This window comes from Drosophila hydei, unplaced genomic scaffold (genome assembly GCF_003285905.1).
Source record: "Drosophila hydei strain 15085-1641.00,03,60 unplaced genomic scaffold, DhydRS2 tig00000349-arrow-arrow-pilon, whole genome shotgun sequence".
NCBI lineage: Eukaryota > Metazoa > Arthropoda > Insecta > Diptera > Drosophilidae > Drosophila > Drosophila hydei.
The window spans coordinates 236,962-263,098 of record NW_022045714.1 but is presented as its reverse complement, the minus strand read 5'-3'; the positions used below and the strand labels follow the sequence as shown (position 1 = coordinate 263,098).

The 26,137-nt window shown below is 36.9% G+C and overlaps 8 protein-coding genes across 12 annotated transcripts; 3 read left to right on the top strand and 5 right to left on the bottom strand.

The window, feature by feature from the left end:
* The first annotated feature begins 37 nt into the window (after nt 1–37).
* On the top strand, nt 38–1,027 carry LOC111591998 (L-seryl-tRNA(Sec) kinase). The gene has a single exon (XM_023303963.2). The coding sequence runs from the start codon at nt 52–54 to the stop codon at nt 922–924; it is 873 nt and encodes a 290-aa protein (XP_023159731.2). The 5' UTR covers nt 38–51; the 3' UTR covers nt 925–1,027.
* Nucleotides 1,028–1,104: 77 nt separating this feature from the next.
* LOC111592000 (coiled-coil domain-containing protein 86) lies at nt 1,105–1,937 on the bottom strand. The gene is made up of 3 exons (XM_023303965.2): nt 1,681–1,937; nt 1,338–1,620; nt 1,105–1,134 (listed from the first exon to the last, which is right to left on the bottom strand). The coding sequence occupies exons 1-3, from the start codon at nt 1,848–1,850 to the stop codon at nt 1,120–1,122; spliced, it is 468 nt and encodes a 155-aa protein (XP_023159733.1). The 5' UTR covers nt 1,851–1,937; the 3' UTR covers nt 1,105–1,119.
* A 183-nt stretch (nt 1,938–2,120) lies between these two features.
* LOC111591996 (solute carrier family 25 member 40) lies at nt 2,121–3,982 on the bottom strand. Its single transcript, XM_023303957.2, has 5 exons — nt 3,794–3,982; nt 3,472–3,674; nt 2,909–3,412; nt 2,770–2,851; nt 2,121–2,641 (listed from the first exon to the last, which is right to left on the bottom strand). Exons 1-5 carry the CDS (start codon nt 3,957–3,959, stop codon nt 2,337–2,339), a joined length of 1,260 nt encoding a protein of 419 aa, XP_023159725.2. The 5' UTR covers nt 3,960–3,982; the 3' UTR covers nt 2,121–2,336.
* On the bottom strand, nt 3,913–6,447 carry LOC111591997 (solute carrier family 25 member 40). Of its 4 annotated transcripts, none has more exons than XM_023303961.2 (6): nt 6,378–6,447; nt 5,753–5,965; nt 5,494–5,693; nt 4,858–5,382; nt 4,464–4,803; nt 3,913–3,990 (listed from the first exon to the last, which is right to left on the bottom strand). In XM_023303961.2, the coding sequence occupies exons 2-6, from the start codon at nt 5,913–5,915 to the stop codon at nt 3,971–3,973; spliced, it is 1,248 nt and encodes a 415-aa protein (XP_023159729.1). In that variant the 5' UTR covers nt 5,916–5,965; nt 6,378–6,447; the 3' UTR covers nt 3,913–3,970. The 4 variants fall into 4 exon arrangements, with proteins under 4 accessions (XP_023159729.1, XP_030079941.1, XP_023159728.1 ...); XM_030224081.1 differs by having other exon boundaries at nt 6,266–6,430; XM_023303960.2 differs by lacking the exon at nt 6,378–6,447 and adding an exon at nt 6,065–6,132.
* Nucleotides 6,448–7,103: 656 nt separating this feature from the next.
* Nucleotides 7,104–13,703, bottom strand: LOC111591984 (heat shock protein beta-1). Of its 2 annotated transcripts, XM_023303935.2 has the most exons (5): nt 13,210–13,703; nt 9,711–9,740; nt 8,253–8,334; nt 8,085–8,180; nt 7,104–7,444 (listed from the first exon to the last, which is right to left on the bottom strand). In XM_023303935.2, the coding sequence occupies exons 1-5, from the start codon at nt 13,386–13,388 to the stop codon at nt 7,250–7,252; spliced, it is 582 nt and encodes a 193-aa protein (XP_023159703.1). In that variant the 5' UTR covers nt 13,389–13,703; the 3' UTR covers nt 7,104–7,249. The 2 variants fall into 2 exon arrangements, with proteins under 2 accessions (XP_023159703.1, XP_023159704.1); XM_023303936.2 differs by lacking the exon at nt 9,711–9,740 and having other exon boundaries at nt 7,105–7,444.
* Nucleotides 13,704–16,323: 2,620 nt separating this feature from the next.
* LOC111591976 (sin3 histone deacetylase corepressor complex component SDS3) lies at nt 16,324–18,010 on the top strand. The gene is made up of 4 exons (XM_023303926.2): nt 16,324–16,486; nt 16,589–16,796; nt 16,870–17,614; nt 17,863–18,010. The coding sequence occupies exons 1-4, from the start codon at nt 16,414–16,416 to the stop codon at nt 17,947–17,949; spliced, it is 1,113 nt and encodes a 370-aa protein (XP_023159694.1). The 5' UTR covers nt 16,324–16,413; the 3' UTR covers nt 17,950–18,010.
* Nucleotides 18,011–19,467: 1,457 nt separating this feature from the next.
* LOC111591970 (40S ribosomal protein S10b) lies at nt 19,468–20,434 on the bottom strand. The gene is made up of 2 exons (XM_023303917.2): nt 20,357–20,434; nt 19,468–20,119 (listed from the first exon to the last, which is right to left on the bottom strand). The coding sequence occupies exon 2, from the start codon at nt 20,116–20,118 to the stop codon at nt 19,636–19,638; it is 483 nt and encodes a 160-aa protein (XP_023159685.1). The 5' UTR covers nt 20,119; nt 20,357–20,434; the 3' UTR covers nt 19,468–19,635.
* Nucleotides 20,435–22,912: 2,478 nt separating this feature from the next.
* LOC111591975 (O-acyltransferase like protein-like) lies at nt 22,913–25,641 on the top strand. The gene is made up of 9 exons (XM_023303924.2): nt 22,913–23,204; nt 23,285–23,654; nt 23,721–23,794; nt 23,861–24,063; nt 24,138–24,250; nt 24,318–24,534; nt 24,610–24,782; nt 24,851–25,313; nt 25,391–25,641. Exons 1-9 carry the CDS (start codon nt 22,931–22,933, stop codon nt 25,619–25,621), a joined length of 2,118 nt encoding a protein of 705 aa, XP_023159692.2. The 5' UTR covers nt 22,913–22,930; the 3' UTR covers nt 25,622–25,641.
* The last annotated feature ends 496 nt before the right edge of the window (nt 25,642–26,137 follow it).

The following is a 26,137-nucleotide window of genomic DNA, read 5'->3' as shown; positions in this document are numbered from 1 at the left end:
TAACAACACTTTAAACAAACATACATACACACATATGGTTACACACTAGAAATGCCGCGCATTTGTCTGCTTGCTTTGATCGGCCTGCCAGGCGCTGGCAAAACTAATCTTAGTAATTGGCTCATATTGCAGCAAGAACAACAACCTGATTTACTGGCTGGCTGGCAGATGTTGCATCTCTGCTACGATGATTATTTCAATATACAACCAACAAACAAGATAGAATATAGAGAGCAAAGACAATTTATATACAATTTGCTAGAGCAACTCATTGCGGCTCTACAAGCAGACAAGGTCGAACTGCCGGGGCACGTACGAAGATCAGCTACAATTACTAGCGATAACTATTTAGTAATATGCGATGATAATCATTATTATCGCAGTATGCGTTACCAACTCTACCAACTAAGTCGCAAACAAAATTGTCTATATGCCCAACTTTATCTAGCCTGCAGCTTGGTTGACTCTTTGCTTGCCAATGCGGAACGTGGAGCCGACGCTTTACCTGCAGCTGTAATACAACAAATGGAAATGCGACTCGAGTTGCCAAACGAAACTTCAGCGTGGGAGCAGCTGACACTAACACTCAATAGCACAAAAGATTTCCATGCAGTAGCAGAAATAATTAAGAACTTTCTACAAACTTTATTCAATAGCCAATTAATTGCTACGCCTGTACAGCAGGAAAAGCAGCCGCAATTGCAATCGCTAGCACATCAATTGGATTTGCAGTTGCGTGCACGTATTCAAAGCCAAATTAAATCCAACAGAGTTGAGGAAAAGCAACAGCAGTCAGCACAACGAAGTCGCGCTTTAAACGAACAACGCAAACACATTTTAACACAATTTCGTTTCGATATGCGCAGTGGGCAGACAGGACTTTCTAATGATAATTTGGAATACTATGTTAATATGTTAAATTAGTCTAAAGGAATCCAAATAAGCATTAGCTGTTTAAACATTGTACATATTAATATAACTGCTCTAGTCTAGTATATTAAACAATAACGAAACCACATGATCTAAATTCTAATTCACTCTTCAGGGTTTACCGCTCTCTTTCTTTCTCATTGTGTGGCTCTTCCTCTCTCGCTCTAATAGACCCACAATCACAGGATTTCATTTTATGAACCTCTATATTTAGATAAAATAATATCCATATTAACATTATATTTCCGCCTAACAATATCTATATATCTATATATATATATATATATATATATACTATATGCACAAGAAACTCGTATATAAAACTAGATTTATTTATGAAAAGTATATTGTAACCTAAGATATATATATATGTATATATATTTATATAAATTTGATGTTTAGACCACCTTCACTTGACTAAGATCACGCTTCTCGATCATGCGCATCTGCTTCTTCTTCATGCGTTTCAGTTTGGCAGGATTCTTGATCACTTGCACGACTTCTGAGCGTCGCTCGTTGGCCAAACGTCTTTCGGCATTCTCGACGCGTCGCTGGTGCCGCTGAACGGCGGCTTCCTTACGCTGATCCTTGATCTCCTTGGACTTTTCTTTGATGTAACGCATCTCATTGCGCAGTTCGACTTTCTTCTCAAATGTTAAACGATTCACAGTCTTCTTAATGTTGCTGAATCTGTGAATGAAGATTAGGCCATGAGTATTTTTTGTCGTGGTGTTGTTTGACTTCTTCTACTTCTGCTTGGGCGTTTTCCAGGGCCGATTGGATTTCGGCTGCCCGCGGGGTATTTTTGACTCTGGTTTGGCCACCTTTTTGGCTTTGGCTTTTGTTTGTGTCGTGGTATTTGAATTTTTATTGTTCTTAGATGCAGTTGCATCAATCTCAATTGCATCTGGTTTAGTCATGTTTTTGCCGTTATTTGGAACACACAAACTAAAACAAAACACTGCAGACTATGCACGTGCTTTTGGTACTATCGATAGTAACATTTAGTCATTTATCGATGTTGGAAAATGCAAAAGGGCAGTGTTGTGAAACAATTACCCATGTTTTTGTCTATCAGTTGACTTATTAGTTTTTAAAATCATGAGCTTGTTTTAAAAAGGCTTACATACAAAATTGCTATTGCGCCATTTTTATAACAAATAAACCCAAATCGCAAATCTGCGTTGGAAAGAATACGTTTTTAGCTTCTGTCCAGGTTCTGTTCTTCAATTCATTTAGCGCCAAGCCAAATTGAATTGAATTATTAAAAAAAAATTTTATTTCACTCATTAATTTTACAAAATCCTTAAATCGCAAACCGTCTTATTGTTTCCCAGCGATGTTGTTTTTTCGCTAACTTTGGTATTAATTTACATATTTACAGGCAAATATTAAGAACTCCACTTCTAATTCTTCGGAATCGAATTATAAGCTGTAGGCGTCTGCTCCTCTTCTGCTAAGGTTTGTTTATTTCGAGCTGAAGCCGTCAGAATCAGCGCCTGATTGTGCTGATCCACATTATAGTGATAGAAGAATGACTTGCTATATTCGAATGTCGATATCATGATCGCACAGGCTGGAGCCACTTTAAATAGACGTGGCCCAAGTCCCGCAAAGATACCACGAAATCCATTCAAACGATAAATGCTCGCCAAACGGTCAAAAACTGTTTTATTGGCCGTTGTTTGTGGCACAGTCTTGGGAGGATTATCTAACAAAAGGCAAAGATTTGAAATATAAACAAATTAAAATACAACTCGTGTTGCTGGAGCTATCAATATATATCAATGTAGCAACAATAATACCAGTGTTGCGAAGCACAGCAAATGTCAGGCCTACCTGTAAATATAAATTTCTCACCAAATTCGATTTGTTCATGCGTCTTTATGACATCAAAAGGCGTTGTGACCGTTGCAGCCACCTACAAGAACAAAAGGATATTTAGTTGTAAATCTATTCAGCAGTCGTTATTACTTACTGATCCCGAAATTGCACCTGCTAAAAAGCTAAAACCAAACGTTGGTTCAACAACATTAAAACTACTCTTCAGATACTCGTAACATGTCCAGTAAATACCGGAAAAGGGGACATCTCTCAATATGGTGGGCGGTAGGCCTCGCCACAACCCTAGCACACCTTGCGACTCCAATACTTGACGTATTGTGCCCATCATTTCAGCATTTGTCATCTTCTGGGACTGCATTTTGGTGCGTATCATTTCGATGGGACTAACAAAGGTCACCGCCAATATACGTGCCGTAATTCCTGCCATTAATGGCACTAACATTGGAATGTCTTGGCTATAGGCTGTTGTTTGTACAGGGGACAGGTACTTGTAGTGCAGGTCGATAAAGCGTGCTCTGAATTGTTCATATGCCACAAAATAGATAATGGTCGAGGGTAGCGCAGAGATAAGAGTTGGACTAAGGCCTGACCAGAGCGAGCGTATGCCCTCGGTGCGGCTGATTTTAATGAATGCATCCTGTGGGGTAATAGAAGATAGTCACTTGTCAATTTCACAAATATACTATTTCGACTTACTATAGTGCCCGTAAAGTGAGAGGATGAGGCCGCGGAATTAGATGGTAGCTTATTAAATGCAGAAGTCGCTGTCGGCGTAGGCGCATTGGGACCGCAGGGACATATGTGATCCATAAGGCCATTGCAATAGAGAAAACACTTATTTGATAGCAGAGAAGATTGTTGCGCCTGCAAACGCGTCTTGATTACGTCTAAAGGTGTCACTACAATTCGCAACAAATATGATGAAATTAACATGCAAATACAAACATGTTCATAGATATATGTGGATATATATATATATCTATATATATATATTATATTATATATATTAATAACTTACTGAAGCAGGCTGTAATCATGGCGCCCGTGCATGCGGACACAACCTGCTGCATTGGACGTATGCGAAATCTGGGATCTGTCATTTTGTATTGCGGCTGATTTGCCGGAGCTCCACTATTAGGCTCCATCGTTATTTTTGGAGTGGATTTCATCTTCGAATCCGGCATGCTTCACCGTTCTAATTTGCACGTCGATAATCTAAGTCAGCAAACGTAAAATATATTGTTAAAATGTGCTTGCTTGCAAGCTAATTTTGTCATTCAAAAGTCCTAGCTTAAACGTAACAACCAAACAAACAAAAAAGAGTAATCTCGTAGAATCCCACGTTTATGTTTGGTTTCAAATTTATCGATAGTTATACAGCTGTTAAGTGTGCACAATCAAAATGGAACAGCTGTTAGCATCAGTGTTGCTAATTTAAATTTTTACGCAATATATGACATTTTTTCATGTCTTACCATGCCAATGCTTGTTAGCATACTTTACAAATTGGAATCGCTATAATATGTTACATTAAATTTGTATCGGATTACCATTTAATACCTAAATTTTCATTTAATAATTTTTTATCAGATATACTGGAATTGTACATTAGAGCTGGATATTTTTAAGAAAGTAGCTATCGATAGTCAGAACACTTGTTTTGAACAGAATACAGTTATGTTACATACCGGCATGCTTTAGATCAAGATTGTAGCGAAAGAAGAATGATTTACTATACTCGAATGCCGATATCATAATAGCACACGCTGGCACAACGCGTAGCATACGTGGTACAACCCCTATATAGAGACCCCGTATACCCTGCTTGTGATATATCTGACTGAGGCGTGCAAACACTGTCGGTTTAGCCATGGATGATGAAACAGTGCTTGACCCTCTGGACCCAGTACTGGCGCCTGAACTGCCTTTACCCGCGCCAGATGAATCCGTGTAGAGCACATCCTGCCCCAGCTCAATTTGCGTATGGGTGGCAATTAAATCAAAAGGCATTGTAACGAACGTGGCCAACTAAAAAAAAAATAAATTAATCAATTGCAAATGTAGATGGTGGCATAGACAGACTCCTCCGGATGCTGCGCCCGCCATAAAGCTGAACCAAAACGTTGGCTCTGTCACATCGCAAGCCCGCTTTATAGACTCATAGGCAGCCCAATAGGTGCCCGAGAACGGGGCATCTCTCATCACGGTCGGCGGCCATCCGCGCCACAATACAAGAATGCCGTGAGTTTTAATCAATGTACGAAGCACAGCCCATAGTTTCGTATACGTCATATAACCAGATTGCATCTTAATGCGCACCATCTCCAACGGCGTTATGGCCGTCACGACAACCGTTCGGGCACATATACCCGATGCCATCGGCACTACTGAGGGTATGGTTAAACTTGCTTCCCTCGATGTCTTCACAATGTTATTGTTATTGTCGCGTGGACGCCAAAAATAATAGAAATTCGAAAAACTATGTTTCAAATATTCATAAGTCAGAAAGTAGATGATGGTCGATGGCAGCGCTGAGATAAGCGTGGGACTCAATCCCGCCCACAAGCCGAAAACCCCATTGCCGCAAATGATCTTGACAAAGGCATCCTGAAAGAGCGAGCCATGAAAGAGGGGGAGCAGTAAGGCATTGCATCTAGTATGATTAAAAAACACAGACATAGCTGTGCATATAAAAGAATGAATAAAAAGATAATCTACCATGGCTCCGCGCAGAGGACGCATGCTGGCCGCATCGGTCGCTGCGCTCTTGGACAGGCAATTGGTAGAGTTAGGCTTGCAAACGTGTGTCATTAGGCCATTGTGAAAGACATAGCAGAGCTTGGAGACGACCGGGCGGTAGCGGGCTTGATTCTGCGATTGAGTTTGAACGCGTGTCTTGACTACTTCCATTGGAGTCACTGGAGGAGGCACTCTCATTAATCTGAACTCATACGAAGATCTCCACATCTCTACTTACCCACAAATGTGGTGATTAATCCACCAACTAGAGCGGATATCACCTGCTGCATGGGGCGAATACGATAGCGCGGATCGTCGGATAGCAGGGCTGTTGGCAAACGCAATGGATCCCCAACCATCTCCAATGATTCAGGTGACTTAAAATCTGGTTCCGGATTCATATTTCATTTGTTCTGTACTTTCTCTTTATCAATTCCTCTGATATCTGTAACTGTCAAACAATAAGTTAACAGAAGAACCTAATCATAACTACTAATTGTTAGCCAAAATAATGTTGACACAAACGGAGAAAAGTTCATGACGTACATACCTAGGCGTACGTATCGGAGGCTACAACTATCTATATCTATCTATATATACTTATATAATAAAATAAAGTATATTTATAAATATATATATAAAATACGTTTAGATATATTAATATATCTATATATATTTATACAATTTATTTGCTTTGGTTCAGAGCGGCTTCAAGTGGCTCATCAACATGCCCCACGTTGATCTGAATTACCATATGTACATAACTGAATCTATATCTGTATCTGACTTGGTGGCGAACTTTAACTAACTAACTAACAAAAAAAGTGTATATTGTTTTATTTATGTGTATATTGAATTTTTACTTCGTAGTATGTAACGAATTATATTTCCAATTGATACGAACATGAACGGGTTTGCCCGAACAGTAAAATCGCTTGACACTAGACCCAAGGATAACTCAAAAATGTAAATCGAAGAGCGATTGAACTAAGTATACTATATATATATACATATATATAGATAAATGTATCTCAATAATTGATATTTAGATCAGGTACTAATCGATTTTTCATTGCAGGTGAAGAATAAATTCATGAAGATGTAGATCGGAACCAGTTTATATATAAGACATCCATTATATATTGACTTCTGTTGTTATTGCAATTTAGATCATGTACGAATGGCTTGGGAATTTAGTTTGAATTCTGTTCAGCTTGAATCCCAAGGAACTATGCTCAAGACTTCAAAGCTGGTGCAGTAGTTGATTACTTACAGTACAATACTACTCTGACGGGTTTAAACAGAGTATATTAGTTTTTTGTAGTCCAGGCTTCAACTATATAGACACCATATTATAGTTATACCCATTAATTGTAGCGTAGGTTTATAGTAAGCGAAAGCCCCCAATTGAATAGTTATGAAAACAAACGAACTTTGCTACGACAAGAAAATAATAACATTTAATTGCGTGAATTATAAATATGAATTAAATTAATCAAATTTAATAATAATTTGCATTACACTTAAGTTATTACAGTTAAGTATGAGTAGTAAGTCAGTTATTTTTTTTTTTATATTTTAGCAAAAACGAAAAAAAAAATTATTTTTGATGTAATTTAGGCCAATTGTGAATTCTATTTTTATCTTCATCTTTTTAGTAGGGATTTGCTGTTGTGTTGTGTTCTGTATAGCTGGCCTGTGGATAGGTAGGATTACGAATTGCGGGCGCCCCACTTCACTTGTGCGCAATGGGTATCAAGGTTTCGCCGGCAGTGAGCGCTGGCAGCGGCGCATCCACAGTCAAGACACCATCCTTGCTCAGGGACGAGCGAATCGATTCGGGATTCACGCCCTTCGGCAACAGAAACTCACGGTTGTATTCCCTGTAAACGCTCTTTGTATCTGATTTCTCCTCGTGCTTGGCATGCACCTGAAAGACAAGTGAAAAAATTAATTTTTCATGTGAATTATATTTATGCATATTTATATATGCATTGATGTGTTTGTAAATGAAATGACAAAATCCTTAAATCTTAGCTTATATGGTTTATATATCAAATCTTTATATACACTATAACATTATAGAATGTGAAACCTAATATTTTCTCCTTCTCTATTACTTTATATACAATATTTTTATGCAAATGTTTTATTCTCTTCTATCTTATTATTCTATCATATTATGCATCTTAGTCCCTTTCCTCTTTTAAATTCTTCAATATAGTATCTTCTCAGCTATCATATACTGCTATACAGTATATAGCGCATATATCACATATCATATAATTTACTATCTTTTACTTTTAATGCCTACCATATACTATCTTCTCTGATATCATATATTACCGTTTCCTAAATCATATATTATATTGTGTATTATAAATCATATACTTTCTATTCTGCACCAACATATTTTAACTTTTTTCATATATCGCCATATCTTATCATATCATATTATATGATATCATTTATGTAAAAGGCTTGAGTTTTTGTTCGTACTACTCTTAACTACTATTGAACTGATTTGTAGTTAGTCTTGTCTACATATACATATATATTGATGATCTTACCAGCAACTTCTGATCGACAGTTTTAACAACAATCTCCTCTGGTGCATATTGGCTGACATCGAACCGTAGCTTCAGCACTTTGTTATCGCCCTCGTCCTGCAGATGACAAAATAGAGATTATATGTAATGGACGACTACATATCAAATGGAAGTTTAACTATAACATACCTGTATCAAGGGAGAGCTGATGTCGGATACATAGTTCTGTTGCTTGGGCACTCGGGAAGGCAGGGCCGAGTTTGTTGTTGAGCTGTAAGTAAAATGTTCAGAATAAAGCATTAAAATTTAGTTAGAATTGATGTCCATAAAAACAATACTTAATCAGAGAGTTATATACAGTAGTTAGAAACACCTTGAGCTAGTTTTCGTAGTTTTCGTTGTGGTGGAGGTTGTGCGAAAAGTCTTGTGAAAAGTGCGTGTAAAGGCGTCCATTTTCTTTTGGGAATCGGTTTCTGGAAACCGCTGGCAAACGCGCTTCAAATGCAACTGAATTCAAACTGAGCCTTGCATTTCTTGCTCAGCTTCCTTTTCTTATTCTTCTTCTTGTTCTCTTGTTTCCTAACCTAACATATTTTATAAATAGATCGGATTTCCGCTCGGGAGCAGTTTTATTTTAAGAATCTATGCGAGCAGCTGTCGAGCTGAAGAAGGGGAGCTGGCTCATGGGGTGGATTTAGGTATAAGAATAGGGATATACATATATAAATATATGTATATCTATATAGACAGATACGTATGTAATTGAAGAACATTTGCTTTTCTGCCTGACCAAGTTTATTGTCCTAACTTCTCTCCTCTTACATGTCTGCATTCTTCTACTTATATATTTGATTTCTATATATACTCGTATATAGACCTGTTCAGTAGTCAAGTCTAATCATCTCTGAATTTATGCCAGCTCATCTCGTTGTGCTTTCATATTAATCAGTTTACTTGACTATATGTATGTACTATTTTTAATACACCCTAGTACTTGAGCATATGTACATATGTATATCTTTCTAGAATTCAAGTGTGTTCCGTTCTGGCTTTTTTCTATTCCGAAACAATGGACACAAAATGTTGGCAAAGCTGCCAAAATTTTTGATTTCATAGATCAGAAAAAAGCAAAAACTGAAGAGAGAGCAGTCTACATATATATATATATATATAGACAGGGCAGGTGCGAGGTCATACATAAATTTTTAATAGCGCTGGAAAAGTTCCGCAACACAAAAACCAAGCAAAGTTTATAAAGTTTATTGAACTTAACTTTGTATATAAGCTATAAAAACAAAACAATATAAATTTTGAAATATCTGTCAAATATTTTTTATGTATATACACAAATGTACATATATTCATACTTTACTTATACATGTATTTAGTTTATTTGTGTGAAATTCTTGAAAAATAAGGAATTTCGAAAGCTTTTTGACGTGACAACACATGAAAATGTCCGTCAACAGTGTGCTAAAGTACATACTGAAAATAGTAGAGAAATAGGTGTTTACCAACACAGCTATGTGTGTGCGTGTGTACGTGTGCGTTATTAACAATTTGAGAATAAGCAAAAATTCAACATAAAATTATTGTAAACGAAAAGTTTGTAGTCCATTTTTTTTTTCATGATAGAGAATAGAATACCTGGTTGTAGTTGTTGTCTTTTTAGTAGAGCTTTTTTTCGTGAGGAAAGTTATTATAGTAAATATAATTATAGATATATATATGTATTTTAATAGCAGTTTTTTATTTCCCAAGCAGCATGTAAAGGTTATAGGAAGAAAGAAATAGAAAAAAGATTGAGATATATATATATGTATATTTTTATAATATATGATAAGCGTTTGTTTTCTTAATTATTGAACTGTACATTTATTTTCATAGGTGCAAAAAGGTATCAAACACACACACACATGCAATTAAAACTTGAGTAAGACAGACCAATGAACCGTAATTACCAGCAAAACAAGAGAGAAAAAGGAAGGACAAGCGCTGACCACGCATGCTTTACTATATAACAAACGTACATACACATGAATATTAACATACACGCATACACGAATGCGAGGCGCTGTTGATAAGCGTGCCACTAGCTGGCTGGCAACGGTAAACGTGCCCGCAGTCGACCTTGCTAACAACGTGCCACGGTTAAATGCAACCTAAATTAAGAAATACAACTAAAACACACATACATAGCAGCAGCTGTTCCCCTACCTATCCAAATGTATGTGACTAATGGTAGAAACCGTTAATTCTGACTTTCGGCTATTGGAGTTATAAGACACTATACATATAGTGGAAGTCCAAGCATCTGCCGGAACAGCAGTTGGCGCTTACTTGCCTATGTCTACACATAGGCAAACACACAAGCACATGTATTAGCGCTCTCTTCGCACACACACACAGACTTGACGGCGGCACACGCTTAAATTCACAGCTCTCTCTCCTTCTCTGGCAGCGCTGATGATGTCATGCATATTTTTCGTATTGTTATTGAAAAAAAGCTCTGCGGGTAGAAATTTAATAAAAAGAGAAAGAGCAGCAGCAACAACCACAATAGCAACAGCAAAGTATATCAAATGTCAGACGAGGCGACGCTGTCGTTAAGCTAAGTGCAGTTGACAAAGGAAAGCAACTTAACGAATGCTAATCGATAGCCAATTGCTGCTGATCAGCAACGATTACAAGTGTCATCGAGTCGCCGCTTACGAAACATGTGCTAAAAATTTGCATGATATCATCTTTTGGCCATTTACTTATCGTCAGCATCATCAGTTGCATCACACGGCTAAATAAATTGGCAGCAAACATTCAAATTAACAGATAAATATATATATAGACATATATACATACATGCACTGCACAGTGGTACATAATAGCTTACACCCACGCAGAAAAAAATTCAATTCAACTCTTTTGTTTACTTTAGCAATTCGTATATGATATAATAAATTGAAAGAGATTATATATATACTAAATGTATATGTATACTGTATAGTATTATGATTAACCACAAATCGACCGAAAAGTTAAAAAGGAAAAATTGTAGTTCCAATTACAAGTCCATATACTTGTTTGCCATATACATATAGGTATCTCTCTTTATTTGCATAAACAAATGTGCTAATTCGTAACCCAAGCTCATATGTGCATACTATTACTATATACAATAGGCAAAACAAATTGAACAATAGATCAACCTGGAATAGTTGTATCTACATAGATAGTTGAGCACTTAAACAACGACAATTGCAATTTATTTTACAATGTACATTTTAAGTGTGTTTTTCTATAACTGCAATATAATAGAAAAATGAAAAAAAATCAATTAGTTGTCTTTTGTATAGGTTTGTTCAAGCCAGATGACGATGACGTGATCAGTTATTTTTAAACAATTATATTTCATTTCATTTAGCGAACAGCAGCTGTGGATTAGCCACAGCCCTACGATAGGGCCAATATTCGATAGCAAATGGAACTATTGAGTCATCGCTGGGCCGAATTTACCGAGCGCCCTCCCATACGCCCATCTCTAGCACACTTAAGGAACATTCTTGCACGGTGTCGTTCGAATTCTGTTGCATTAACGTTGGGTTGGGTGCTAAAAACATAAACATAGTCTAATTTTCTTCGTTAATTGCAGTTTGCGCCAAAACTTTTGTTTCGCACGCAATCTAACGGTTAAAGTTAACTGTCCACAAACTTTGCTTTCAAAGTTTTTTTTGTTGCTGCTGCGCATGCAAATGCATTGTAGGAAGACAACAAAGCAGCTACAACAATAACAAATCGCTTCGATTATGTCATTGCCCATGGCCGAAGCACTGAAAACCACTCGCAACGAATGATTTTCGAATTCGCCCTCAAGTGGCGCCCACGCGATACGAACATCGCTGCCGCGTTGTCGCCGCAAGCAGATTGGAAAGGCCAGCCAGGCGCAACCGCGACGACGACGTCGATGTCTACGTCGACGTCGACGTCATTTTGCTCTTCTCAGAGATATGCATGTATGCATATACATATCTACATACATATATGTATACCGACATGGGTGCATGTGTGCGTGCACACTTCTGTGCTGCTTTTAGTACATATTCTTGTTTTGTTTCAATATTTAACGGCCGCCTTCACATTGTCTGTTTATTTAGTAAATATTTGACTTATATATTCACATCAAAATGTGCGTGTGTATGCGTGTATCTGGCAACTATGCTAGAAAAAATTTCGTTACGCCACATCTCATAAAGTGTGCTAAAATATGCTTCTATTTTTCTAGCTCAAAATGCAACCATGGGTTACCGTTACAAAGCAGGGCTGCATTCACAGACAACAACAAAATGAATAAATGTGTAAGTATTTATAAATATATATTGTATGCCACAAAAAAGAAATTAATGGTGTAGAAAATAGAATCAAAAATATTATTATTTTTTTTTTTTTTTGGCAATTTTCAAATATTTAAAAAAATAAAAATAAAAATGATTTGTGCGGAAGACCAGACAAATGGAAAATGTATGTATATTTAGTAGGGGTACGAGGCAGGGTTGAAGGGGCTTTGTGAAAAGCGAATGTGACTCATTCCGACCAAAAAAGCTGAAGAAAAGAAAATGTGTGCTCGAGTATCTGGGGCATTTAGCGCTAAGTTTTTGGTACGTAATCCAGCTGATGATGATGCTGATGGTCAGTTAAGGCTATTTTTAAGTTAAATATGTTCGGGATATCCTAAACAAAAACGTAACATTCTCATCGAAATTTATGGCTGGGCATCATTATCCTATTTAATTAATTTCTGTCTAAGCGTTCCGTTAATTTATTTATTATTATTATTATTAATATTTTCCTCAAAACTTGCTTCCCATTTCCCCCAATCCCTTTGAATGCCAAAGCAACGTTAATTACCCTACCGTTATTTCTATCTGAAGCCAACTGGTCGTTCTTCTTTATTCTGATAAGAAATTATCAGCAATAACTTGACCCTTATCTAGATAAACGTTTCTGATCGCAAGTAATGCTAACAAGACGGAAACATTCATACATACATAAATACACACATATGCATACATGCACACACAGTGTACCAGACGCTTAACAGCCACATTAGCACATTTCAATTGGATATTAATATAACATGTTATTTGACGCTTACCTGGTTGATTCGAAGAAATTGGCCTCGCGGTTCATCAGCTCGTGACGGAACTTGGCCATCTCCTCCTCCATTTTGCGCATCTCAGAATCGAAGCGTTCGCGTATGCTGCTGAATTCCGTATCGATAACGCTGAAGTCGCCCAATTTGATGGGAATATTTCTCTTATTAGCCTCGGCCATTTTTGTTTTTTTTTTTGTTTATGTGTGTGTTAGATAGAATTAAAAAACTTCTTGCGTGTGCTGCTGCTTCTTCTTTTTCTTTGCTTCGGTTTGTTTTCACGCGCACCGCTCTTTCTTATTGGACTCGGTCAGCTTGTGCTTAAGTGTGCGTTTTTATATATGTATATTCACTTTCTAATCAGAACCAAAAAAAATCACAATGTATGTATTATTTTAATGTATTTGTATATATGTTTATGTGTATGTGTGTTGACTCGTGTCGTACAATTCAACGCGTTTCAAAGTTTTCTGTTTGACTGTTTTGCATTTTCGGTGTGTTGACGCTTTTATAGCACGGCGCCACACGGCGGCCGCAACCATACAGAGAACAAAACGCTAAAGAGAGGAAGACTGAGAGAGAGAGTGCTGTTTACCACAAAATTAAGCCAACATGGCAGCGAATGCACCCACACACTGAAACGACCCGCTCTCTCCATTTTTGTGCTCGCTCTCTCACACGCCGGCAAGAAACAAGTGAATGGACTCAAACGTGCGAGCGTGAATGGGATTGCATATGTGAGTGTAAGTGTTAGTGCGATACAAAGCATTTGAAGTTGAACTCTCCCGAATGCCCTACTATAAAATACGTTACGATTTAGTCATGTCAAATGAAATACATTGCAATTAAATGTAGTGTCAACTATTACAAATAAAAGCTAAAATTTGTTTTTTATATAATTTATTATTTATATTTTTAAACACATCTGAAGAAGGGCACTTAATCTAAGTTTACTGAGTTATTGTTGTATGTATATATTTTAATTGATAAGGGTATACAATAATTGCATAGTGTAACTCACAATCTTACCAGACAAAGTGCTTGAGCAGACAGGACTTATTTTTGCTCAATCTTCAAATGCATTTAGCAACATTCATGGGGTTATGTGTGTATCTATATACAAACATATGTATGTAAATAAATTAAAAAATTGTTTATTTTAGAAATGCTGATTTTCTACAACATTTTGTATTTTTTAACATAATTATCTAGTTAATTGCAAATGTGAACATGCCAGAGATTTATGAATATGCATTCTAAAATAAATGTACTAAAAATCCAGTCAAATCAAATTACCGCACGACGCTAAAAATAGACAATAACACAGTTATGAGGCTGCAGTCGTTACTTGGTTAGTTTCTATTTTCCTTTTTGCGCATTGATCACATAGTGTGGGGGCGGTTGAAGTGTAACCGGTAACGACAATGCTAACTGGTTTAAAGCTTATTGAACGCTTTGCCCGTTTTAGGGCAGAGAACGACACATTTTCAAGTCACTTTGTAAGTTAAGCAAAGTATTCTAGAAGCATACGTGTGTGTGTTTGTATTTATGCTAGTGTGAGCACGTGGGCGGCAACGTTGGCGACAATAATTTCGATTTGTTTGTAAACAAATGGGAAGTGCGATGAGTAATCGATGTTATTGAAGCAGCAGCAGCCACCAGCAGCTTCATTTCGACCGATATCCTTTTACGGTCTGGCAACGCTGTGCAGCAGTCATCGTCCCCTGCAATTAAATGTGATTATTAATTTTAAAATGTATTTCAGCAGTTGTCACGACATTAAAATACGCAAGATATATGTATATGTATAAGATAATAAAATAAATTCAATCATGAATTACAAAAATAAAATAACAATCATCTTGGTAGCGCCCACATGGCCGTAAATACCGCTGTCCAAACAATAAACTCATTTTCATCGAAATTCGCGACCTTGAAGTCGACAAAGATCTCGATCCCAAAATCGGCTAAGATTATATATGTATATATATATACACATATTGTCTGTGCATTTGCAATATGCGACTAAACATTGAAATTAAGAAAAACATTTTCTCATTCGCATTCGTCGAGAATGTTCATCATCGACCTTAGCTATAGATTTTCTCTTATATAGATTTATGAAGATGCTTATGTACAGTGAATACTCGCTTAAGCGAAAACTTGCTAAGCGCAATACTGCAAAAGGCGTTTTAAGATATATTGTGTGTGATAAATGATATCAAATACTTTGTTGAATTTCTTATTCGAATTTTTACTGTAGCTAGTATATATATTTAACCGACATATATATATATATGTGTTGCATATGTCACGCAAATCAATCAAAATTCGCCAGCGATGATTTAGCATGGAATTTTTAGCTGATGTATAATACGCCAATTACTCAACTAAGGCAAATAGATCTTGTGCGTGGGCGTGAACGCTTGACGACAGCGTTCGAAATGCCAAAACTAAAATTGTTTCGAGACTAATAATATATAAGTATATTCATATATATATAATTCGTGCACAGTTGTTGCTGTTGTTGGCATATTTGTGCGTTGTCATAAACTTCGAAACATTCTTTGAAAACATTTTGATATAGTACAAAACAAAAAACTATATATGCATAAAATTGTGGGCGCTCTTTAAAACGTGGGTTGTAGCCCACATCAAACCACTATGATACGTAGTATATTCATTCATAATAATATAGATAAAACCATGAATCATACAATTTAATACATCATGCTGAAAATTCTTGAATATAATTTTTTGTTTACATTTATATAAGCAAATGCATATGTGAAACTCAATTGGCTTTCACAGTTTCACTTTTCTTTCATTTCATTATATTTTTTCCGTTTGAAGCATGTTTTATGCAATATAAACATTTTTCAGTTACATATTTTTGAGGTTATCTTACACAAATTTCAAATATACCGCCAACATTAAAAAAAACTTAATCTGGTGACATTGCGTTGCAACGGTCCAACCGTAAGTGTTGCAAAGTACGCAAAATAAAACTATCGATTAAATTTCTACAGCGCTGCCAGAGCAGTATAACTAGCGAATTGTACAGCACTCGTAGCTTGCAAACGTTCGTGTGTGTATGTGTGCATATTAAAAGCGAAACGAAATATAAACAATTGCAATAAATTGAATAAAAAACTAAAACAATAATAAACAACAAACTACGTAATAGCAAAATCAACGTTTGCCACAATGAATGCCTACTATACGCTTTACTCAGGCGACAATGATGACGAGTCAATTGGCGATGAACGCAGCGAAGAAGGTAAGCAAAACTAATATAAAGTAGAAAAAAACATCAAAAATCTGAAGAAAAGGCAAAGCAGTCGCAGTTGACATTCAATCATGAAACGTTTAACAATTCCAGATACAGACGATGCAAGCGAAACGGAATTTCCCAGTCCGCATCGCTATGGCGGCACCAATGGCAATTCCTCCTCTAACAACAACAATAGCAACAATGGCAGCAGCAACAACAACAATAGTAGCAGCAACAACAACAACAATAATAATAATAATAATTTTATGATGAACAGCAATAATAACATTGGCAGCAATAGCGAGCTGAAAGAACAGTACGTGATTTAAATGATATACTTATAGATATAAGTATAGAAATCAGCCAATCAAACTTTTCTTATTTTACAGAATGTATCAACACAAGCTAATTAGTCTTCACAAGCAGCTTGACGAGCTGAATCAACATTTACATCCCGAGTATGTGAAGCGCTTGCGTAAGCTAGATAATCAGCTAAAGGAACGTCGACGTCTTAACGAGATATACAAGGAGTATATGCGTGAATGCGTTGATCGTGACTATATACTGGAGAAGAATGCGGCGCAAAAGGAATACGATGAGAAAATGATGGATCTCAAAGATAATCTTATAGCTGACTTCGAGGATCGTAAGCGACAGATCGAGAATGAGAGGTATAGCTTGGAGTTAACCAATGATTCGATGGAAATTAAGACAACGGTCACGCGAAAGCTGCGACGGCGGCCCAATGAGCCGCTGCCGGTGATTGAGAAGCGTCGCAAACCGGCAACAGGCCAACTGTTGGTCTATCAACTAGATGATAAGGAAATCGAATCAGATTTGAAGATGATACAGCGTGGCAAACCGATGCCGCTGCAACAGAACGGCATGGGCTCCTACACAAACACCCAACAGCAGCAACAATCACAGCAGCAACAGCAACATCAGCAGCAGCATCAACAGCAACAATCGTCGCATGGAATGATCTCGGATGCGAACAGCTATGTGGAGACACGTATCGAGGATAACAAGCTGCTCTACGAACGTCGCTGGTTCTGCCGCGGCCAGCAGATCTATGTCGAGGGCAAGGATACAAACAAATTTGCCGCCACCATCACGGCTATTGGCAACGAGGTGGTGCGTACAACAAACCACATTCTGTCACATCTGTCTCCTTGTAGATCTAGATCTTCTACCCATAAACCATCCCAATTTTTTTGCATATATACATATACATTCATATATACATCGATATGTATGTAAAGCTTGTACATATAGTTAGATACCTTATCTAGCTATATTTGTAATTGAATCCCAATCTTATATCCTTTACATATCTATAAGCTAATCTCTTTCTCGCACTCTCTCTTTCTATTTCCTTTTAGATCTGGGTCAAACGATCCAATGAGAGCAAATTCAAGATCAACATGTCGCATCTGGCCAAGGGAAAAATCATCATCAAGCGTCGATAGCCCAAGAAGAAAAAACAAGTTAAATAATAATCCAATTTTAAGTGTACATTTAAACCAAGTATGAGAAACTATTGAAAACATTTTGTATATAAATGAAATATATATAATTAGTTTTTATTGTAAATTAAACATGTTTTGAAATGAATTTATTTTTCAAGTCCTCGATGAAACTCATCCATTATAGCTGCATTGCTGATAGTTAATAAGTCTATGATTAACTTCACTCTTAGATGGGTTGTCCAAATCATAAGTCATAAGTCATCACTCGTCTCTCGTCACTCATTATTAGCCCGAATGTGAATTGTAAAATGCGTTCAGCAGATTTTATTTTATATTCTCTGTTCGTCCAGCTGAGCTTCTGCTTATTCAGCCTTGTCTTTCGGCTCGTCTTGTAATTATGTGATGTGATTATGTGTAATTAAGTGATTTGATTTTACTTCGTGTCGAGACGTCCTTCTTTTGACATTCAAAGCTGAAAAGGAAATCTTATAGTGGGACATAATATCAAACGCATCTATCTCGAAGGGAAATGGATATAAAGCGGATATTCTTTAATTTCTGGAATTTAAGTTTTTAAATTCGGCTTCAGTATATATCTCTTTATAAAAAAAGGTTCCTATTTAAGTCTATTTATATGCCGTAAATCCAAGAAAACTATCTTTGATATAAATAAGGAAAAACTAAGCCAGTTAGCAAGGCTTAAATGTCTCACAACTTAAATCTTCGCCTAGGCCTGTGTAGTATTCCTGCATTTGATGACGGATAACTAATGACATTTCATCTGTGGAGTATAACTGTTGTAAGAGACATGTTTGTAAAGGTGGAGAAATTTACTTTCTCGACTAAGTCAGTCGCAGGCTTTAAACATTTCTTAAAGAGTCCTCGCTTTGACCACCTCTATATATTTCTGTTTCTTTCTTAGTTCTATCATAATAGCCAATACTTTGGGGAGGCTTTACTGTGGCTTTCATACAGTAAACTTTGCCTTTACCACATAAATTTACGTGTTTGAAGACGTTTCTTTAGTCTCGTCTTTCTCTCTTTGTTTTATTGTATTATATTGTTAATTGTTATTGATAAGACTAAATCAAGTCTTATGTGATATAGTCATCTATTTTGCCTGTAAATCAAGAAACATAGTATATATTTGAACATGCCTTAATTGTTGACGAGACTGCGAAAAGCTTATCCCATAGTCTACTAAGCATAACTAATGATTTGATCTTTTGCTCAGATAGATCTTTACTTGACAGATAGATACTTTCATATATGTATATAGCTAAGTCAACATATATACATTCTATTCCCTCAACTAACTAACGCACATGTCTATAATGAAGTCGCCTTTATATATAGATATATAATAGCCCTTGGTAACAGAATGTGCTATTCAAAGCAGAGCTTAGTTACACAAGTATCGAACAGACCCGGCATTGCCTTTAGCGGAGGGCCACTGTACAACCGATTCGCTGCTCAAAAGAGCGCGTAAACAGAACGAGAAAAAATTAGATAGACAAATTTCTAGTTTCACTTTGCGCTTGCTTTATAATTATTTTTGTCATCTTGCATTGCTGCAATTTGCTTCTGCTTCATAATACAAAACATACACACAATTTATAGTGTTTTCCATCTTTTGCTGTTGGAATTCGGTTTAAACTTAGTTGAATAGAAAAAAAAGTGACCGTTTTAGTTGCGCGAGCCACGTCCAAAGCCACCGCGGAACTCGACTTCACCGGCGCCGGGTCCAACGTCTCCCTTCTTATCGACACCGCTGCCACCAGGGGCGCGTCTGTAGGCGGAACGATCTTCGCCGGTTTTGGAGGCATCGGCTGGGCCGCGTGGTCCGCCGGCAGCGGGACGTGGACGCAACGGTTCGGAGCGTGTTGGCCTCTTCAGTGTGGAGGGCACAATTTCGGGTGGCAAGTGCAGATAGGTGCGCAGCTCCTCAATGCCCTCGTTGGTCAGATACCAATAATAATGCCTCCAGGCGAACTGTTCCTTGACCAATCCACGAGAATGCAGCGATTGCAAAGCCTTGATCACATGCAAGTTAGGAATTGATTCCAGTTCAGGATGCTTCTGTGCATGGAAATCCTTTTTCGCCACAATGACGCCCTCTTTGAAGAGGTACTCATAAATGGCGACACGATGAGCCTTTGGCATGAACATGCTGCACACAACGAAAACAAAAAGATAAAAAAAAATATAAACATATTAGAATCTCCGTTATTGTTGTTGTTTATATATTCTTATTGTCAAATAATTTGCAAACTGCAATAAATATGCACACAACACGTATATTGACAGCCGTTGCGTTTAACAGCGAATTCAATGCAATTTCATTTAATTAAACACTTTTGCGGATTTGCAATTATTTGGCAGATTTCGTTTTATAAATTTCACGTACTTTGCGTCTTCTATGGAGCAGAGACCGGAAAGAAAGGAAAAGCGAGTTGACAGCTGTCAGCTCTCATATTCTTCTTCTTAGCCGTGTACATGCAGAGCTGCACGGACCTCGCGCATGTGAATGGCAAAACAGCCAGAGTTGCATTTGCGCACAGTTTGTATAAATGTATTTAAATGTATATTAAAATAAGCCAATTATTTATTTAGAGCATTTAATTAAATTAACAAAAAAAACCTAGTTGGGTTGTAGCTAGAATTTTAGAGACTTGGTAAGAGTAATCATTGTTAAGTTATGACGTCATTGCTATTGGCTGTAAATACTACCCCAAAAAACTTGTTGATATTGATTTTATTAAATTACAGTACTTCATATTTGCATTAATTTATTTATTTTATTAATTAAAATTTTTAAAATATTTATATATTCGTTGCACTGAGGAAAACAGTTGGCGCCCATTTTAAATTGGTGATGTGAGCACAAAGTAGATTAATAAAAACTATTGCATATTCCTTGCATATCGTATAGTCAGGAAAAAAGCGCATTGTTATGTGAGCACAAAGTAGATATATTATCGATTAATAAAAACTATCGCAACCTTATTGTATTCTATACTCTTATCGTATTTATTCAACTTATCGCAAATAGCATTTGGCGCCATTATATAAATTTAAAATGTTGAGTATGTACACAACACAAATGCCAGAGTTATAGATAATAAAATAACATCAATCTCTTTACGATAAGTACATTTAGCGATAATATGTATTTAAAATGTATTTACTCTAATAAGGGTAAGGGTTACAGTCACTGTTCTACAATCCATTTAATCTTATTAAAAATATTGTAAGCAATTTAATGATTTCAATTATTTAGATGTGTGCTTAGAGATATTTCTAAGTACACGTTTTCTCGTTGGCCTTGTTGAGACTCGTGTGGACTCTGTCTGTCATATGATAAGATTATATGAAACCTGATCGTTAGGTGTCATATTTCATGCATACATATCTCAAAAATATATAATTATTTATTAAAAGTATTATTTACTTACTCACTAACATGTGACTCATCATGGAAGTAATATATTATTGCTCTTTATTGGGGCTTAATTATTTAGAATTGTTTTTGTTTTTTCACATTTTCAAATTTCAACAGAAGTAACAAATTTTATACGATTAGATTGAGGGCAGCCAAGTTTAAATGTACTTTAAACCAATTAATTCAAAGTTGTTAAAGTACCTGACTACGCTAAATCTAATCGAAAAAAAATGGTTCTTCTAAGAAAATATGCAATTTTTATAATAAATTCACAATTAAGTTAAGTTAGGTCATATTTTTTTTAGATCTTTCCCTTTGTTTGGGTTTCAACTGAAATGTTTTGACAAACGTTTTCATAATTATTAACACCAAAACAGGTTTTCAACATTCGATTAGATAAGGGCTAGACGATACTTATAATCTAGATCTTAATCGACTACACGTGATAAATGGACTTGAATCCCACATGTCAAAACTACTTAGAAAACAAAAAACTTTTGTTAAGACTTGCATTATGTAGTTATGTTGGCTTGGGCTGTGCGTTAATCACCAGTCATTCAGACAATCCATTCAAATAACATTCAATCAATTAGAGTGTCAGTCAGTTATTCTATTAAACAGTAAAATATTCATTCAATCAAGACATTCAATTATTCACATAGTCAATCAGTCATCAGTTTAACAACTAACCTGTCAGAAAGTCAATCAATTAGTCCATTAATTTGACAGGTTGTCACTTAGACAGTCATTTACTTGGTCAGTTAAGAGTCAATCACACAATAATCATTGAGAGAGTCAAGCAGTGAGTCAATCAGTCAAACTGTTAATCAGTTAGTGGTCTTTTAATTTGCCAATGAGTCAGTTACTCAGTCAATTATGACAGTAAGTCAGTCAACTTGACAGTCAAATAGTTAGCCAACAGACACTTAGAAATTCAATCAGTCAGACTGTCAGTGTATCAATCAGTCTGACAGTCCTTCAGTTAGAAATTAATCAAGCAGTCGCAGCTGCGAAACTAAATAGATAAGAAGAAATTTGAATTGATGATTGATCATATATATATATATATATATATATATATATATATATATATCGATTGATTTTCGTATGTATGACAAAACCCTTTCCAATAAGTAGCTCCGCTTATATCATAAAGATATTGCTTTATCTCACTATAAAAAATTAGTAATACATATTTTATAATTCCTATATAATGAATATGTAGTGGCTACTGTAAGCCCAAATTGAACCCAATGCTACTGTCGTGACTAAGAGAATATCCCTAGCTCGGGTAAAAAACAATTGCCCCACTCGTTCGCCATCATAGTGACTCGACGTTAACGCTTGTCGGCGAAACTGCGGGTGAGCGATCAACATTCCACCGCGGTACTGTCTGTCGTTGTGCTCTAATCAATGGCCAATTATTGATTAAGTTCAGACGAATATTTTAAAGCAGATCGCCAATGCTTATCAAGTTGGTATAAAAGGGACCGCCACGGATAGCCATATGATTAGAGACACTGGACATAGCTAGCGAGAATGTTGAAAATTCAGTTTTACTTTCTTGTGTTGTGCGGCTCGGCCTTTGCCTTTGGCAAGGCCAACGGAGAGCCATTAAATATTGAACGTCCTCAACGTTTGATGCAATTGCGCCATCTGGCGGTCGAGTTTGCCGACTACTATCGCAACATAACGATCAGAGATGTGCTATCGCCCACAGCAAAGTTGCCAAATCAGCAGGACCTTCAGTGTGTGGAGGATCTCGCTAAGCTCAGCCAGGGCTTACAAACTGGGAGCCTTTGGGCGCTGCGAAGTAAGTGATAATTATGTGAAAATAAACTAACTCTAACTGTTTCAATCTCGCTCTTGCTCTCGTTCCCTCTCGATGTTTAGTGATTGACTCTTGGGGTCGTTTACCAGCTGGCTTACTGCATGGCAATTTGCAGGATCTGGGCAACTTTGATGAGTGCGTTAGAGTAGACCACCCTGTGGGAAATACGGATTATCATCTGCGCGGTAAATATTGCTTGGCCAAGATAATTCCGGGCAGTTTGTTGGGTGGCGGTTTAGTGCTTACGTCGAGCGTTAAGACAGCTGTTTGCTTTCCCGCCTCATGCACTGCCGCTCAAATGGACCTATTGCTACGGCAGCTCTTTCAACAGCTGCTCAATCTAGAGCTGAACACGGATACGCAGTTGATCAACGCCAGCGGCTGCGACACCGCAGAACAGGAGCCACTCGATGGCCTGGCCATATTTACCATGTAAGTGCCAAGAAAATGATGCACTACGTCTCATTGTTGCTCATCCACATTCGTTTTGGCTTCCAGCGTGCTTTCTGGAGTCTTTGTAGTCGCCTTGCTTTTGGCCACCTGCTACGACTACTTTCTGTGTCAGGATCAGCGTGAGTAGCACTAGCTTAATATAATTTTCATAGAATGTTTTTAATGTTCTTCCTGCACTTATTTAGAGCAATTGCCTGCCTTGGTCAAGATATTCTCGGCACGCGCAAATTCGCGTTCGCTCTTTCGTCTCGTGGATAGCAAATCGAATCCGAACGTCATCGACTGCCTGCATGGCATACGTTGCTTATCTTTAATTTGGGTTGTTTACGGCCATGACGCTATGATTCAGAGCTTAGCACCCAATATCAATCTAGTCGATATTCTTCCGGTAAGTGGCACTGAAATTTATATATTTATTAAGCAGTTGACTGTACGTATGTTTGCTACCTTTCTCGATTGCAGTGGTATAGATCGGCTTATAGCATGTTCATCTTTCATGCCTTGTTCTCTGTGGATACCTTCTTCTTTCTGAGTGGCTTGCTGGTGGTTCTGGTTGGTCTTCGCAGTTTGGAAAGGTAGTAACTCTAATGAAGTAACTTAACCTCACTTAATCATCTCTAACCTCACTATTTTATTTCTCAGATCTAAAGGCAAGCTGAATGTTCCATTGATGTATCTCCATCGCTATTTGCGGCTTACGCCTGTCCTAGCCATCGCCATACTGTTCTTCATGCGAATTCTACCCATCTTGGGCAGTGGCCCGCTGCACAAAGGCTTAAGCGAGAGTTCAGTCGCAGTCTGCGAAGAGAATTGGTTCTTCACTTTGCTCTATGTTCAAAATTATGCCACCAGCAATATGGTAACTGATCAAATGCTCTATATTATCTATATGTGTATATGTGTAAGATTAACATCTAGTTCTGGTCTTTCGTAGTGCCTGAGTCATAGCTGGTATCTGGGCGTTGACATGCAGCTGTATATCATTGCGCCTCTTCTGCTGTTTGGTCTCTACAAATGGGGCAGGAAGGCGGTAGCTGGAATTGTCGTCGTTATGCTGCTATTGGCCGCTTGTCTCTTTAGCATGATGGTAGTCAAAGATTATTCTATGTAAGTATTGCTTTAACAGCTGCTTGATGCTCATGTCAAATATTTCACATAATTTGCCTTCATTACAGAGCGAGAGCAAATGATGGAATAAATAAGATCTACTTCACAACCCACACACGTGCATCACCTTGGATAGTTGGCCTGCTCTTCGGCTACTATCTGCATGTGAATCGCAACAAGAACTTTAAGCTAAATCGTCTAACTGTTTGGCTGGGCTGGCTAGCTAGTTTGGTCCTCATATTCACCTGCATGTTCGCCGTCTATCCATATCAAGCGAATGGCAATCGGCTGCCCATTGTGAATGAAGCCTTCTATGTGACGCTCACGCGCATCGCCTGGCCCGTGGCCCTGGCTTGGGTGGTGTTTGCCTGCAAGTATGGCTATGGCGGCATGGCCAATAGCTTCCTCTCCTCGCCGCTCTGGCAGCCCCTGTCGAAGCTTTCCTATTCCGCATACATCTGGCATGCATTCATTGAGATACACAACCTGAGCATCACACGCACCAACACCTACTTCAGCGACTATCAAGTGGTGCGTATATCTCAATACATATCTAATATCTGCCAGATATATATTTATACATACCTCTACATACATCTCTGTTTTAGATGCTTCGGTTCTGGCATGACTTTGGCTTTACGATTTTGCTGTCCTATGCCATCTACATTCTGTTCGAGGCGCCATTTGCAGGTTTGGAGATGTTATTGCTGCCCAATCGTCGTCCTAGTCCAGAGCCAGTAGAAGCTCCATCAACTTCAAAGATCACAATTGCCCAGTTAGTGCCGTCTCTCATAGAGCATGGTCCACAAATGGAGCAGAAAATAGCTCCAATTAGTTAGGCATTTTGTTATTATTTATAAAAGTAGCTTAGTTTTAATATTTTTATACTATTTATTTAAAACAATTATACAAATTTATTAAATATAGTAGATGTGATATTTAAATATTTTTTTTTAATTTTTTGTCTACCTCTGAATTTGTAACAAAAGCGAATCAGTTCACGGTTGTGAACTAGAATGGAATATGTTAAAATAATATGTTATAAATAATTTTAAGACAAAAATACAAATTTAAGTTGAAATAAAAAATTAATTTTATTACATATAAATTCAAATTTAAAATATATATTTGCTTTGAGAAATATTTAAGGTTTTTAAATATATTCTATCATATATGATAAAAAAAAAAATATATATATGATATGACATATACAAAAAAAAAACATTTTAAATGAAAAATTAAATATTATAATAAAAAATTAAAAAAAATAAAAATTTTAATTTAAATGTTTAACTTTAATTATAAACTGAATAAGTACCTCATAAAACAGTCGATAAACTAAAAAATATAATAAA